This window comes from Corvus brachyrhynchos, unplaced genomic scaffold, assembly GCF_000691975.1.
Source record: "Corvus brachyrhynchos isolate BGI_N302 unplaced genomic scaffold, ASM69197v1 scaffold467, whole genome shotgun sequence".
NCBI lineage: Eukaryota > Metazoa > Chordata > Aves > Passeriformes > Corvidae > Corvus > Corvus brachyrhynchos.
In genome coordinates this window covers 1,599,174-1,614,408 of record NW_008239309.1, presented here as the reverse complement: position 1 = coordinate 1,614,408, position 15,235 = coordinate 1,599,174, and the positions used below count along the sequence as shown (strand labels likewise).

Here is a 15,235-nt window from a genome sequence, read left to right as displayed (position 1 = left end):
CATGAGTCCCCTATCTGTGCCACTGCTTTCCAGCATCTCATTCCACAGTCTTGTCTGCACATCCAGGGTTGCCCCATCCCCAGTGCAGAATCTAGCACTTATGCTTGTTGAACTTTATGTGGTTGGTGATTAATTTGTGTACTCTGAACCTGAAAAGGTTTGCTAGGTGAATTGATGGGTGTAGCTGGAAAGAGAGATAAGGAAATTAAGATTAATATCTCTATATAAGCTTTGATCCTGTGGCATTGTTTTGAAAATCTGCTTTATTCCTATGAGACGATTGAAGGTTGACTAATTACTTTCTGTTGCAGATGAGCCAACACGTTCCTTGAGTGGTCTTATCTTGAAGAATAATGTAAAAGCACATTTTCACAACTTTCCAAATGGGGTAACTGACTTCATTAAAAGTGAATGTCTGAACAACATCGGTGATTCCTCCCCCTTAATTAGAGCTACTGTAGGTAAGTTTGTTCTTAATGCTGTCCTCTGCATACTGAAAATGTTACTGATTTGGGTGAGAGCTGTACTAAGGCTATAAAGAGTTACTAAACTCCTAAAATTTTTTGTTTCTCATAATTGCCACAACTTCACTGTGTTTCAATGATATTTGTCATTATTGTGAATATAAAGATACCGCACTTTAAGTTCCTATTATTTTAAAGTGATATAGCAATTCAGTTCATATTTCTTGACATGTAACTGAATATAAGTTTATTTTAATCTACTTAAATTCAGCTTGCTGCCAGCTTATATACCTAAAAACAGGAACACAGTAAAGGTCTGACTTAAGAACTATTCCAGTACTCTGATTGCATCAATGAAGACATTTCTGTTAGCTGATTTTCTACAACCCACCCCCTGTATGCACACATACGCACATCCCTTCAGGGAATCATCATACCATGCCTAAGCCATTCACATAAAAAGCTTCTCTTAGAAAACAGTAGATAAAGTGTGGTGTACAGAGCTTCACAGTGTCATAGAATCATGAAATGGTTTGGGTTGGAAGAGACCTTAAAAATCATCTAGTTCCAGTGAGAAGTTTTATTTGTTACATGAATTTTTGATTTTGTAAATACCTTGTTTTGATACACATGTTTCATAAAATAGGTATATTTGTATTATTTTGACTTAGTTCAAGGTAAAGTTGCTTTTCTGTCTGTTCTTTGAGAATACAGTTTCCTCCAACATTGTAGTAATTTTCCTGCTCTGCTCAAAAACTAGAAAAACGTAAAATACATATTTGAATATTGAAAGTACATATGGGTGTCATTTCAGAAAGAAATTCAGCTTCTCTCAGTTGACTCCTCTTATAAAACAATCTACCAGTTACTGTTCTTTTGGAATCATTTGCTTTTTCTGTAGGACTCCCTCTCCAGGCATTCAGGTTACAGACTAACCTAAGACTAGAGAAAATTACTCATTTCTTAGCTTTTTCCTGCTGTCTTGTCAGTTGTCAGGCTGCTTTACTATGAATTTTATTAATGTCCAATATTCTAATGAGAGTAGAAACAAGTCTTTGAGTGGCAGGTACTCTTTGAATTCCAGGTTGTAGAAGAGTCATGCTTACTTCTTTGTTCATAGGAGTTTTCAGTGGAGTACTATGGAACTAACTAGGGAACATATTCCAGCTCCATTTGGTTTGGTGACTTAGGGTTGTTTGGTGATGGTCTGTGGGATGTTCTTTTGAGGAATGTGGGGCTTGTTTTCAAGCAGTTACTCTTAAACTTTTCCTGATAGGAAATGCTTGTGGATTAGTAGCTCAATTGTTGTTCAGCTTTAAGTGATCCTTGCAGGGATTATTCAGCATGTATGAACTCTCAAGATGAATAGCAGCTGATAAGATGCATGCTTGCATAATTGTTGCTGTTTTGCCTGTGTTTGGCACCCTGCTGTTTGAATTACTGGATCCTTGTAGCTGTCTGACATTGGTCCAGTACCCACTGGTTTCTTGGTACTAGCAAGGTGTAAAGATATTACTGCCTACCTAGACTGCCTTTAGCATGAGTTGGCACGTGCAGATTAGAGTTGCTCTTTCTGATGAGTATATGTTTTTGCAATTCAAGCACTATCAATTTAATGAGCCAAATGCAAATAACATCTCGGGAATTCTGAGAGCAAAATGAGCAAGTATGTCAAAATGGCATCAGGGAGGATTTAATGCAGTGTTCACTCTCCTCTGTGGTCTCTAGCATCTAGTGCTAATCAGACAAAAGCAGATACCTTTTGGCCAAGATGGAAACAAAGTGATTATTCCCATCTTCAGAAGTCACCTTGCTGAGGAGAATAAGCGCATGCCTTGAGACCAAATGATAGCTACACATTGTTTTATCCTTACTTATCCTTATTCTAATCCCCAAATGAGTTACAGAGTGTATCTTCTCTGTGCTGTTAACCTGTGGTACAGGTTTTAAAACCCCATGTGCTAATCTTGAAATACAGATTCAAGTTTAAGCTGCATTTGTTCAGGACGCACAAATCTACCAGGATATAAATACATCTCATTAGAAAGTGTCTGCAACTGTTCTTAAAGCTTTCTAGGAACTCTAGTCTGGGCAGGACCTTAGTGTAGCTCCTGCTTGGAAGCAAGCAGGGAAAATAGTTAGTGTTTGAAAGTAGTGGTGGAACTGGAGAGCTTCACTGCAGGAGGAAATTGAAAGCTAACGATTGCCCTATGAGGGGGAATTTTGTTACGAAGTTCATCTTTTAAAAGTTAAGGAGTTGAGAAATCGACTTCAGGCATTACAGGGGCAAACCACCATCTGTACAGAAAGTTCATAATGACATGTATGGTCTGAATTGCATGCTATATCATTTCATCCTCTGAAACCACTTTGAGGACCTTGAAAAGATCCAGCATATTGCATCAAAGGAACAATGCAAAAGTATCTCTTAGTTACTGTGTGTCCTGTCCAGAATGTCTTTTGCTCTGTAATGTTGTCCTCTATTCTTGTGTATTTAACAAGAATTTTAGCATTTTATTCCAAAGAAAAATTACATATTGCGAGTAGACTCTTTTTCCATCACTTTTTGCTTGGGAGATTGCCCCTTATAGTAGTATTGAGTTCTTCTGTGTTCGTACTCATTAGAAGTAACTGCCAGTAGCATTGAGGATTGTGCTAGCTGTTGTATTTTGCATTGGAGCAAAATGGACTCATACAAATTAAGTCCTAGTTTATAAGTAGCTTTCTCTGTCCCTGTCACCTAACTAGTTTTCCCCCAGATTTCTATATATGCTGGAAACAAACAGAATTAGTGACACTTTGGGCTAACCTGTCTGTTTACTGGCTCTCACAGCTCCTCACTGGATGACCTACCATAGTGTTTAAGCTCTTAGTAGGTATCTTAGTCTTAGAATGTGTCCTTAAGGCTTAGTGTAAACACAGTAAAGTTGTGAACACATAATTTCTCACTGGGTTGTAAGTTCATTGAATGACAGATTCCCACATTCATGCTTTTGTATCATAGTAAAAAAGAGGTGACTTGGGGAGGATACTCTGTACTTATTAAAGGTCCAGATTTGTACAGTGTTTAGTAAACTTAGAGCCAAAGCTGCCCTGCTGTGTTATTAATTATAAATTATACAGATATATAAATGTTGTAATTTCCTTAAGTGAAGTTACTTGGTGCTTGATTTCTAATGTGTGATCCCTTTGTAGCAGCAGGAAGGAGCAACCTGCCTTTGCTGTTCAAAGCCCTTCAAATAACATTTAGAATTAAATGTACTTCCTCTTCTAATGCGTGCCAGTCTTAACAAAACCATAACTTTCTTAGTTCTTTAGATATTTAAGAGGAGGAAAATAAGAAAAATTGATAGGAAACAAGTGAAAGCATGTGAGATCTCATTTTCTCCATTCTTCTGTTTCTTTTAGGGATTCTGATAACAACCATTGCCTCAAAAGGGGAGTTACAGAATTGGCCTGAGCTCTTGCCAAAGCTTTGCAGCCTGTTGGATTCTGAAGATTACAATACCTGTGAGGTAATGAGATTTATAGAAAACAGAAGATGATCATCTGAATTTTATTATTTTTATCTCTCTTCACACACACTATGTATATGTGTATATACATATATATCATGTATGCATGTCTGTATGTATTTATACGTGCCTATGTGTTCTCCTTGGAGAACAGTGGCTCAGATTTGATACTTTTTCTTCTACCTGTGGTCCACGTTCTTACTGTTCATTCAAACAAATTCATTTTCTTTGCATAAAAGCAGAATAAGATTGCAGATGGATAGTCATAGTATCTCAGCTGAGAAGTCTCCTGAAGTTACCACTTCGTGATGCCTAGTCTTTTAGGCACCATTAGCATCATTAAGATGATGCTGAATTTTCTCTTACATAAAAGCAGTGTTCATTCTTCTTGTAACTTAACCTGGAAAAGTGATTGATTGCTATATCATGGTGAAATGAACTGTTTTGTCCAGTCTGTATGAAGGGAAATAAGTAAATAACAGTTCTAAACTATGAGAAAAAATATAAAGCTATGTTTGATGTGAAAAAATATTGTGATCACACCATTTGAATTACTTGATAATGTCTCCATGAAAGTGTGAAGCATTTTGTATAAAGTGAACCTCAGAGATGACTAATGATCCAAGATGCTGCACTGTTATGTAGTGTTTTGGTGCTGCTTTCTCTTGGAAAAAAACCCTTACATTTGAAAGTGAAACTCAAATTGATGATCATCTCTGTTTTGCCCCATATTGAATTATGAAAGGAAATACAATTATATATGCAATTAATTTGAATACTTCTGCCTCATTCTACTCACTTCTCAAATAAGAATTAGCTTTAGCTTTTAAGTATTTTTTTAAAATATATTTGGATAGAGGAGCATCAAATCAAACTAAAATTACCACTTACTCATTGCTGACTCTCCCAGTGTGAGAGCTGACAGATACTCAGATGCTGGTTTAAATAAAATGCCTTTAAGAATATTTCAATTTAATCTTAATTAGTTGGCTGCATTTATAGTATTAAGTAGCTACATTTACTGTGTTGTGCTGAAGTTACCCATTCAATATGAAGTCTTCAGTTCTGTTTTTCTCAAAATGCGAAAGAAGATACTTATTTATTTGTTTATTCATTTTTAAACAGGGCGCTTTTGGCGCTCTTCAGAAGATATGTGAAGATTCTGCTGAAATTTTAGATAGTGATGTATTGGACCGGCCACTCAATATCATGATACCCAAGTTCTTGCAGTTCTTCAAGCACAGCAGTCCAAAAATACGGTAGGTTTATGAGTTGTACTTACAGTTACCTGTTAAAATTTTACTTAAATTATTTTGTAGATCTGTTTAAAACCTACTTAGCTTTTTAAAATGATCCTGCAGAGACCCACAGAGATTCCATGCATCAGTAATTTCATGTTTATCTTCATAGTTAATACAAGAATGTCACCTCCTCATACAATCAGTCAATGATTCTGAAAATCAGATAGTTTCAGTTTTTGCATGTTATTACAAAAAATTCAGTGTTGTGCTTAGAACTTAATATTCTGATTAGAAATAACAATTTTACTTTCCTTTTGTAATGGCTTCAGCAATGGAAGAGTGAAAATTCTTCTGCTGACAAAAGTTTCTGAGTTCTGACAGAAACAAATTCTGCATTTAACTGAACTTTCAGCTGAATCAAATTAAATGGGTTCATCATCCCTTCACTGTAAAACTGTATTAATCTCTCCAAAGCAACAATATAAAAGAAAAATTCCAGAATTAAATTGGTATTTGCTAGTATTCACTACAAAGAGCAGTAGCTCTTTACCCTGAATTGAGCCAACAGAGTGTCCCTGCCGTAAAGAAGGCTAATGGTATCCTGGGCTTGAGTACTGCCAGCTGGTTTAAGGGAGGTGATCCTTCCCTTCACCTTCCAGGTGGGGCCACACCTGAAATACTGTGTCCAGTTCTGGAATGTTCAGTGCCAGAGAGGCATGGATACACTGGAAAGACTCCAGCAAAGGGCCATAGCAGGAAATGACTAGGGACTTGGGACTCATCAACATATGTAAATACTTGAAGAGAGGGAGGAAAAAAAGTGTCCAGGCTCTTTCCAGTAGTGCCCAGTGACAGAAGCAGAGGCAGTGGCCACAAACAGAAACTCATAATGTTCACTCTGAATATCAGAAAATAGCTTTTTTTACTGTGAGAATGACCAAGCACTCACACAGGTTGCTCAGAGAGGTGATGGAGTATCCGTCCTTGGAGACACTCAGTAGCCCGCTGGATGTGGTCCTGGGCAGCTGGCTGTAGGTGGCCCCGCTTGAGCACAGGCATTGACCAGATGACTTCCAGAGCTGCTTTCCAACCTCATCTGTTCTATGATTCTTCATGATTCTGTGAAATGTGTTTTATCTTCTGTTTGAAAATTATATCTGACGGCTTTAAGGTGGTAGTTCTTTATTGCCAAGAGTAGTAGATAGTGAAGACTAAGATGAAGATTATAACTCAAGATAGGATTCTACAGTTCAGAAAATCATCTATAAAAGAAGTTTGCTAAGAAAATCATGTAACAAAGTGTGAACTTGGTCTTGTGGAAAGATAAACGTAGTAATTCTCTGGAGCTGGAAAAGAGGAAGAAAAACACTCTTTTTTCCTTACCACACTGTATGGTCTTTCACTTCTTTCCTGTGCTGCGATGTTCATGGCTTTGAAACTTAAACCAGTTTAAAGTTTAAAGCAGGCTACCTGCTAACCCGCAGCGTAGTTTCAGTACATAATGCTGAGGTATGAAAAGGACTAGTAGTGTCAGTGCAATACTTCTATTCAGTCAAAAGACAACTTTTGAACAATGTTTTATGTCACAGTCTTCCAAGAAATGTCTAAACAGAATAGAAATTTGGAGTTACAGTAGTAAAAATACTGTAATGAATATTCAAAGCGTTTTACAGGTAGTTTTACCTTGTGCCTCTACCTTGAGAATTTGACTTCCGTGTTGGAGAATGAAAAAGACCTCTTAAGTAATGGCTTTGCATAAAACGGGTTAGAAGAATAGGGCTTCATTTCTTAGAATGTTTCTTCCACAGGTGTTTCAGTAGGTATCCAACTACCAGTGTGTTTTTGTTCTAAGCTACATCTACATTGTGGACGTATTCTGGTCTCACTAAATTCTAAACATATTGCAAAGGTGGTCTCAACAACAAAGAAGGTCAGGCTAAAATATTGCCATGTTGACTTGCATGGAATTATTACTATCTGAGAAGATCACAGTCATAATATGCTCAAAAAGAACATACATACTGTTCAGAGCAAATACACCAGCTGTAGTCATCCTACCCTATTCACTGAATACTTTTAAATATTTATTAGGTATGTAAGAGTATAAGGCAGTACTTAAAATGTAGTTTAGTAATTTTGCTTGGTAATGCTACAGGTGCATAGATTTGTTCTCTCTTGCCTTTGAAGATACTTGGTTTATGCTTTTGATGCCTGAGTACAGTTTAAAAAAATGTTTTTAACTCATGAAACATATATATTTTAACTGTTTCTGTTGTAGGTCTCATGCAGTGGCATGCGTCAATCAGTTTATCATCAGCAGAACTCAAGCTCTTATGTTGCACATAGATTCTTTTATTGAGGTGGGTGTGTATTCTTGGTTGGAGGTTTAAGTCAAATTACCTATCTGATTTATCAAGAGGTTTGAACTTACTGGCTGACCTCTACCCCTCTACCCCTAAACTCTGCATTTCTGGCTGCCCATTCTTAGCTTCAGTCCCCATGGATTGAAGTTCATTCTGTATGCTTGTGCTCAGAGCTAACCACTCTGTAAGCAAAAGAAGTAGGTGTATTTCAAAAGATTTTTCCTGATTAGGGGAAGCTCTTGTGTAAAGGTGCAAAAGTAATGGCAGCAGTCTGTCTCTCTTACCTGTCCTGAGAAGTGCATGTCACTGGGGCCTGTCTGCCTGTCTGAATGCTGTTACTGAACTTGGATGAGAAGGGCTCTGGGTTGTCTGGACTATTTGATTTGCTCCTCTTGTGTACTGACACAATTTATGTTTAGGAGGTAAAAATAATCCAGGAAGTACTGTTCCTGTGCCAGTGTTAATACACAGTGTCATGTTCATGTATAAAATACACACTGAGAGACTGAAGCGTTAATTTGCTAACCCATACGTCTTTAAAAAATAAAATAGTATTCTGAGGTGTGGGTTGGGCAAGTACAAAAGTACATCTCCTTTAGTCAGCCAGTAATGTCAATTTTCATACAAGCTGAACGTGATGAACTGAGGTTTTTCAACTGTTACTACTTTCCAACAGAATCTTTTTGCATTGGCTGGTGATGAGGAGCCTGAAGTACGCAAAAATGTTTGCCGTGCTCTGGTAATGTTGCTGGAAGTTCGGATGGATCGCCTGCTTCCTCATATGATTAGTATAGTTGAGGTGAGTCTCCTTTCCTGGATGTTCTGCAGATTCCCCTGTTTGACGTTGCAAAAATAATAAATAAAAAGCATTCTTTAGAACACGTATGTTGCTGTTGCACTTGCCGATTCTTTGTTTCCCTTTAAGACTGAGATTGCAAAACTTTATTCTTATCTAATTGCCAACTTGACATTGTGTTTGACAGGCAGTGCATATGGCAGTTGTTTATTCTTCATTAAATTAATTATCCTGAAATGGCTGGGATCACAGCTAGGCATTGCTTGACCCTAAGTGAGAAGATTATGTTAAAAATCTAGCACTAGTGCTGAAACTGCTTCAGTTTACACATTGAAGCTGTCTGTCACTTTTTGGGGTGTGTTGACCATAACAAGGTTAAGGCATGTTATTTTACATTGCTGAGATGCTCTTTGGGCTACTAATGAAAAGTTCTTACGTAAATGTTCTATTTTATACAAGTAATTAATTTTTATATTGTGTAGTACATGCTTCAAAGGACCCAGGATCAAGATGAAAATGTGGCTTTGGAGGCTTGTGAGTTTTGGCTGACTTTGGCTGAACAGCCGATTTGTAAAGAGGTATTATGTCGGCATCTTACTAAGTAAGTATCAAGAATTACAACTCATTTATTTTGAGACAGTTCTCTTAAAATTTCAGTGGACTTGTTCATGGATACTCTTAGAGACAGTGTATATGTCATTGCAGCTTAGAAGAATTCTTCCATAGCTGGTTCTTGTGCATAGTAAAACTGAAAAGACTTCTGAGGGTTTCAGACCCAGTGAACTCCAGAAACAACTTAACTGTGTTGCTGTAGTGCTTGCTAGGAAGTTAACAAGCTGCTACGCTTCACATGAATGCAAAGATACAGTAAAATGCACTTAAGCTCAAGTGAACGACTCCACGTGACATCACCCATAATATCTGGTGTGTACCATAAACGTGTTTTCTTGACTACTGCTGATGTAGGCATCTCTGTGCAATGCTTCAATGTGCATAGTCATGCAAAGGGTTCTTCATTTTAAAAAGAGCATAAACCAAAATGACATGACTTTGATTTAGAAATCAATTTTGTATCAATTACTGTTACAATTTAAACTTGAAGAAAGCCTGTACAATTTGTTCCTTCATAGTTATGCAGCCTGATAGTAGTTTCAAAACCTACTTTTTTGAAGTTTCAAAACCTACTTTTTTGAAGTTTCAAAAAGTTTTCCTATGCCTCAAGAGATAGATCTTTGATTGAATGGGAGTAAATATCCATGTTTGGAGTGTAAACATCTTTATGTCTGCAACAGTGCTTGCAACTTCCTCCAGACTGATTTGAAGTCTTTTACAACAGGAAATTAATTCTTCAGTGTTGACAGAAAATGAATACTCTTTCTTTTCATATATGCACTGAAGATTTTTAAATTAGGAGAGGGTTCTCTCAAGATTTTGAGTGGAAGAATAGAATGACAGAAGAAACACACCCTTCTCAGCAGAAATAAGCATTGTAGATGTGAAGTAATTAAAAAAAGGAAGCAAAATTTCAGTTTTCTTAACCAATTAAAAAATAGAAAATTGAGATTAAAACATGTACTGTAGCAGAGAAAGAATAGGAGTTAAAACCAGGAGAATAAGTTGTGAGAAATTATTTTTAAATTTTAAAGTGGTCTGATTTAATTCCTACTTTTGTAGTTCAAAAGCAAAAGAATGATAGTACACAGTACGAATTCCCAACACAAATCACATAGTTAATAACTACTAGTATTAAATCTCTTTTGGCCTACGTGAACGTTGACACTGCAACAGCATCATACTCATTTTTTAAAAAAGCTTTTACATTTCTAGAAAAACAAATTATTATTGAGTCACAGCATTATTTTCCCCAAGATCTTTCAATGTCATATGTGTTTAAGACAACTTATTTGTTGGTGAGTCCTGTTTCACTAGGGAGCTATATAAGCTTGTCAGTACTTGGTAATCTTAAAATTTTGTAAGTTAAATTAAAAGTGGGACAAGATCTTCTTAAAACTTGTTCATGTGGTTTCTAGTATCTGTTCCATTTTATGCCTGTAGCTTTCTTATACAATGTATACTTCACAAAGTATGCTGCAGAAATGCCACTGAATTGGTGATAATGTTTATACTTATTATTCCTTCATTCAGAGTTTAAAATGTAATGTGGCATTGCAGTGCGTGAATATTAGAGCAAGCCTGATACCTTCAAAAACAGTACTCACCTGCAGAATATAGCAAGATTGAGTCTGTCACTGTTGCTGCGTCCATCCATGGTTTCCTTTGGCTTATATATTCTTACGGATTTTTTCTTTTGTTGTGGCAAACATGTTTTTATGGGAAGTATTTGACTTTTTCCCTTACTACTTTTTTAGCTATATATCTGTGCAGTTGGAGCCCCATAACCATAACCTGTTTAATAATGAAGTAAATCCTAATATGAATTAGTCAAGATTTCTGCAATGTTGAAGGCTTGTCCTCCTGAAGTAATCACGAGGTGATAGGAGAGCTTTATGTAGTTAGGCCTCCATCTTTGACAATGATGAGGTAGAGTCTTCATTGACAAGTAAATAAAGTGACAAGTACTATTGGCAAGAATCAACTTACGCATATTATGGGAGTTTGAATTCTTACTGGAAAACCTACAGATGTAATTTCTGAAAGTTGCTTCAGGATAAGTCCATCAGTTGTGCCATCTGGCTACTTCTATTTAAAAGTTTGTAATTTGAAATAACTCTTTTTCTCATTGCAAAGTATTGATGAATCTTATGACATGGAACTTGATTTCGTTACTGCTCTTTTTATCAGGCTAAGGTATTTCTCTTTTGAGTTGGAGGTGAGGGTCACAACCAAAATTATGGCCCATATAACTGAAAGCTGGCTTGCTTTTTTATGTGTTGTTTTGATATGTATAAATATTTCTTTGTAGGCTGATACCTGTGCTGGTAAATGGTATGAAATATTCAGAGATTGATATTATTCTGTTGAAGGTGAGCATCAGTTTCTTCTACTCTGTTGGAATAGTTGGTTAGGTTCTGTCCTATAAATCAGAATGATTCCAATCAGAATGGGCAGGCCTAGCCTACCATCTCTTCAGTGGAGAATTAGCTTTCTGGGGCAAGGTATGCTGTTGCAATTACTAAATGCAACTGATGCCATGTTTATTGGAAAAAAATGTGTGGCTCTCCTGCTTTGCCCCAGTCCCCTCTCACACAATTTAGGCAGAGCTGGGATACTATTACCATAAACTACTGCAGGAACTCATTCTAATGCCTTCTAGGTTGAATACATGGCTTTTTCCATCACTACATATGTCTGTGTATCAGAATTTCTCAATCACTTCTTTCTATTTCATTCTCATTGAGTAATTGCTTAACAAGAAGTATACTTTGTGGGTGAGGGTACCTCTCTTGCTTGTATCTTCTTTTGTTTTTCTGGTAAATGCAGCAGTAGAACACAGGAACAGTGGTATTTTTGTATGGGATGTGAATCTTTTACACATGTACAAAATCTTGAACTAAAACTCCATTGTTAACTTCCTTGAGCAATACAGTTGGACTAGTTTATCTGATAAAACAATTTGATCACAGGGGGATGTTGAAGAAGACGAAGCTATTCCAGATAGTGAGCAGGACATAAGGCCTCGTTTTCATCGTTCAAAGACGGTGGCTCAGCAACATGAAGAAGATGGTATTGAAGATGATGACGATGATGATGATGAACTTGATGATGATGATACTATTTCTGACTGGAATTTAAGTATGTCAAAGTAATGTGTGAAATGCTTTAAACTAGAGCTACTTTTATAGTACAAGAACCACAGTAAAAAGACAAGTTTGTGTATAGGAGTACTGAGGCTTTGTTTTTGACTACAGAAATAACTATCTGCTGACATAATTGGTGGGTATGTTGGAGGGGGAGCCTTTCAGATGACACTTTGACTTTATAACTGTATTGACAAAAGCTATCCATCTGTAAGCTTATTTTTAATATGGCAGATCGAGTTAAAAATATTTACTTGATACAATTCAATGGAGCTTTTGGACTTAGAATTTTAATTTATGAAATAATAAAAATCCTGTATCACTTATTTAATTTCAGTATAAAAAGAGAAAAAAAAAAAAGCTTAGTAATGCTTTCTTTAATTTCAGTCCTCTCTCTGAAATTAAGTTTCATTCAGTTTGGTTTGTTTTTTATTCCCATGTGAACATTCTACTACCTGTGGCCATTACAAATATTTTTTTTCTCTGTAGGGAATTTGCTTCTGACCAGAATACAGTACTTTAGTTTTTTTGAAGGTAGGAGATGGCTCTGAGGAAACCAGAGTTCCGATGGCCTGTTGTGGGGGTCATAAGACCTTTAGGCTAATAGGCCATGTTACAAGGAAAGAAAACACCACAAACTGTTTTTTAAGTTCAGTGACAGGAAATAGCTAGTGAAATTCTGACGGATCTGATTTGAATATGCATTGCAAACAGCCTCATTGTGGAATAATGCTTTGTGATGTGGACATAGCCATATAGGGTTTTCTTTCCTAAGGCCACAAGTTTTTAAAACAGGTGAATGTAACTTCAGGGTTATGGTTAAACAATTTTGAGACATATCTGGAGAATTATTGTTGTTGAAAATATGAGTGCAAATACGCTTGTTTCTGTAAAGCTGCATCTTGAGAAAAAAGTATAGTTTTGTATTCTTAATGCTCTTCTTGCCACTGCTGTGTGTAGATATTGCAGAATTAAATACGCCTTTTCTGAAAAAAAGCTCAAATGACATAAGGTGCCCTGTGATGCATGGTTTTGATTAAAATGGTGAGAAAGCTGAAGTTGTTCGGGAATGGTGGCCTAAAAGAGAAAGAGTAGAGCAGTTTAGAAATCTGTAATGTTATATGTTACCTAGATTTGTGAAAATTTTTATTATCTGAAAATCAGAATTGTGTGCCCTATTTCGTGTCCAGTGTGCCGTATTTGACTTCCAGTATGAGCAGAGAGGAAGCACCAGCATAGCTTGACAATTAGCAGCATTGCTTACTAATGAGACCAGTGCAATTCTTTATGACAGATCAGGAAGGAACTGATATTATAATAAAAATTACTTTCTAAGAGCTGTGGCTTTGCACAGGAGCACAGTGTATCTCTCTGTAGTGTAATGGAGTGGAAGTGTGTTTCCTGCTCATGCACTGAGAATCCACTGGCAGCTCAGAGTTAAAAAGGGGATTATATTGCCTAACTACAACTATTTGTATAATAAGCAGAGATTAACACTGTAATTCCCTTCAGGGAAATGTTCTGCTGCTGCTCTAGATGTCCTAGCTAATGTGTTTCGTGATGAACTTCTGCCTCACATCTTGCCACTGTTGAAGGAATTGCTCTTCCACCCCGAGTGGGTAGTTAAAGAATCTGGTATCCTTGTTCTTGGTGCAATTGCTGAAGGTAAGGCAACAGTTCATATCAGGTTGCTGATTTTTTAATTGGTTCTAAAGCAGCTTGGGTGAACTTACTAATGCAAACAAGTATATGTCCTTGGCTGATTTGGTTTTGGTGATTAATCTTGTCATATTCTGATAGGTGACTGCAGTTATTTTATTTTTCATTTTCACACTTACGCACATTTGGGAGGCTAAACAGATTACATAATTTCTTTTATTTCTTCCTTTTTAAACTTTGCAGTATACAATTGTTCATCTCTCCCAAAATACTACCTTGATTTCATAGAAGATAACTATTTAATAAATTTTAGACTTAGATTTTAAGTGTTTTCAGAAATGGAGAAGACCACTCCTGTGATTTCAGTACACTAAGATGCCTTTTGTAGATGGTTCTCCAATTAAAATAGGCTAACTTCCATTCTTTTTTACTTACTCACAGTCTTGCTTGGCTTTTTGCCTGGAGTTCCAGCATCTCTGTTCCTTTTGAATGCTAAAGAAGTAGATTTGGGCCCATGCCTGGATTATATTTCTTTTCCCACAGTGTCTAATGAACATACTTTTTTTACTGCTACTGGAAAATTTTTAGTCGGTTTTGATTTGAAGTCCAGCAAGGTAGAAGTTAGTACTTCTGACAAATCTTGGTGTCTTACTGCCCTTGCAGACTTGAAGGGTGCAGCTTTTATTGGTGGTCAATATTTGTTCAATTTTAGGAAAAATAAACAGATTTTAATTTCTTAAGGAATCCTTTTTCATGTGATGATTTGTTGTCAAGACAGTCTTTCTTTGCTTGGTATTTTCTTGCTTACTCTGAGTAGACTGAAATAGGAACTTCAAGCTTTAGAAACTTTATTTGGATGTACTTGCTATACTGCATTGAACAAATCAAAATTTCTGGAGATTGGGGAAGCACTGAAGTAGAAATGTAATTGAAAAGAATATAAGTTTAATTGAAGATTTTAACTATTATTTAAGAATTTTAGTATTTTACTTATATAATATTATAATTATAATACTTAAAATTACTATAACTGTTATTTATTTAAGGGGTTTTTTTAGAACTTTATATAAATTAGGTAGACTTGCTTTGTTAAAATATTTGTATTTTTAATTTCACATGCTGTGTTCCTCTGTGATAGAGAATGAAAATATGTCTCTCCATCAGAAACAGAAAATAATGGAACTTTTCATTAATTCTGGTACTGCAATAGCTATATTTTTCTTTCCAGGCTGCATGCAGGGTATGATTCCATATCTTCCAGAGCTAATCCCTCACCTTATTCAGTGCCTCTCCGACAAAAAGGCTCTTGTGCGCTCCATTACATGCTGGACTCTTAGTCGCTATGCACACTGGGTAGTTAGTCAACCCCCAGACACATACTTGAAGCCATTAATGACTGAGTTGCTAAAGCGTATCTTGGATAGCAAAAAAGGAGGAAC

General features: G+C 36.4%; 1 protein-coding gene across 1 annotated transcript in view; it reads left to right on the top strand.

Moving 5' to 3' along the window:
* Positions 1-15,235, top strand: part of TNPO1 (transportin 1) — a 94,399-nt gene that overhangs the window by 57,370 nt on the left and 21,794 nt on the right. Inside the window, 10 exon segments of the mRNA XM_017740651.1 lie at positions 312-461; positions 3,873-3,979; positions 5,105-5,238; positions 7,499-7,580; positions 8,260-8,382; positions 8,862-8,980; positions 11,303-11,363; positions 11,964-12,132; positions 13,650-13,802; positions 15,025-15,231. Of these exon segments, the coding sequence (XP_017596140.1) occupies positions 312-461; positions 3,873-3,979; positions 5,105-5,238; positions 7,499-7,580; positions 8,260-8,382; positions 8,862-8,980; positions 11,303-11,363; positions 11,964-12,132; positions 13,650-13,802; positions 15,025-15,231 (1,305 nt within the window).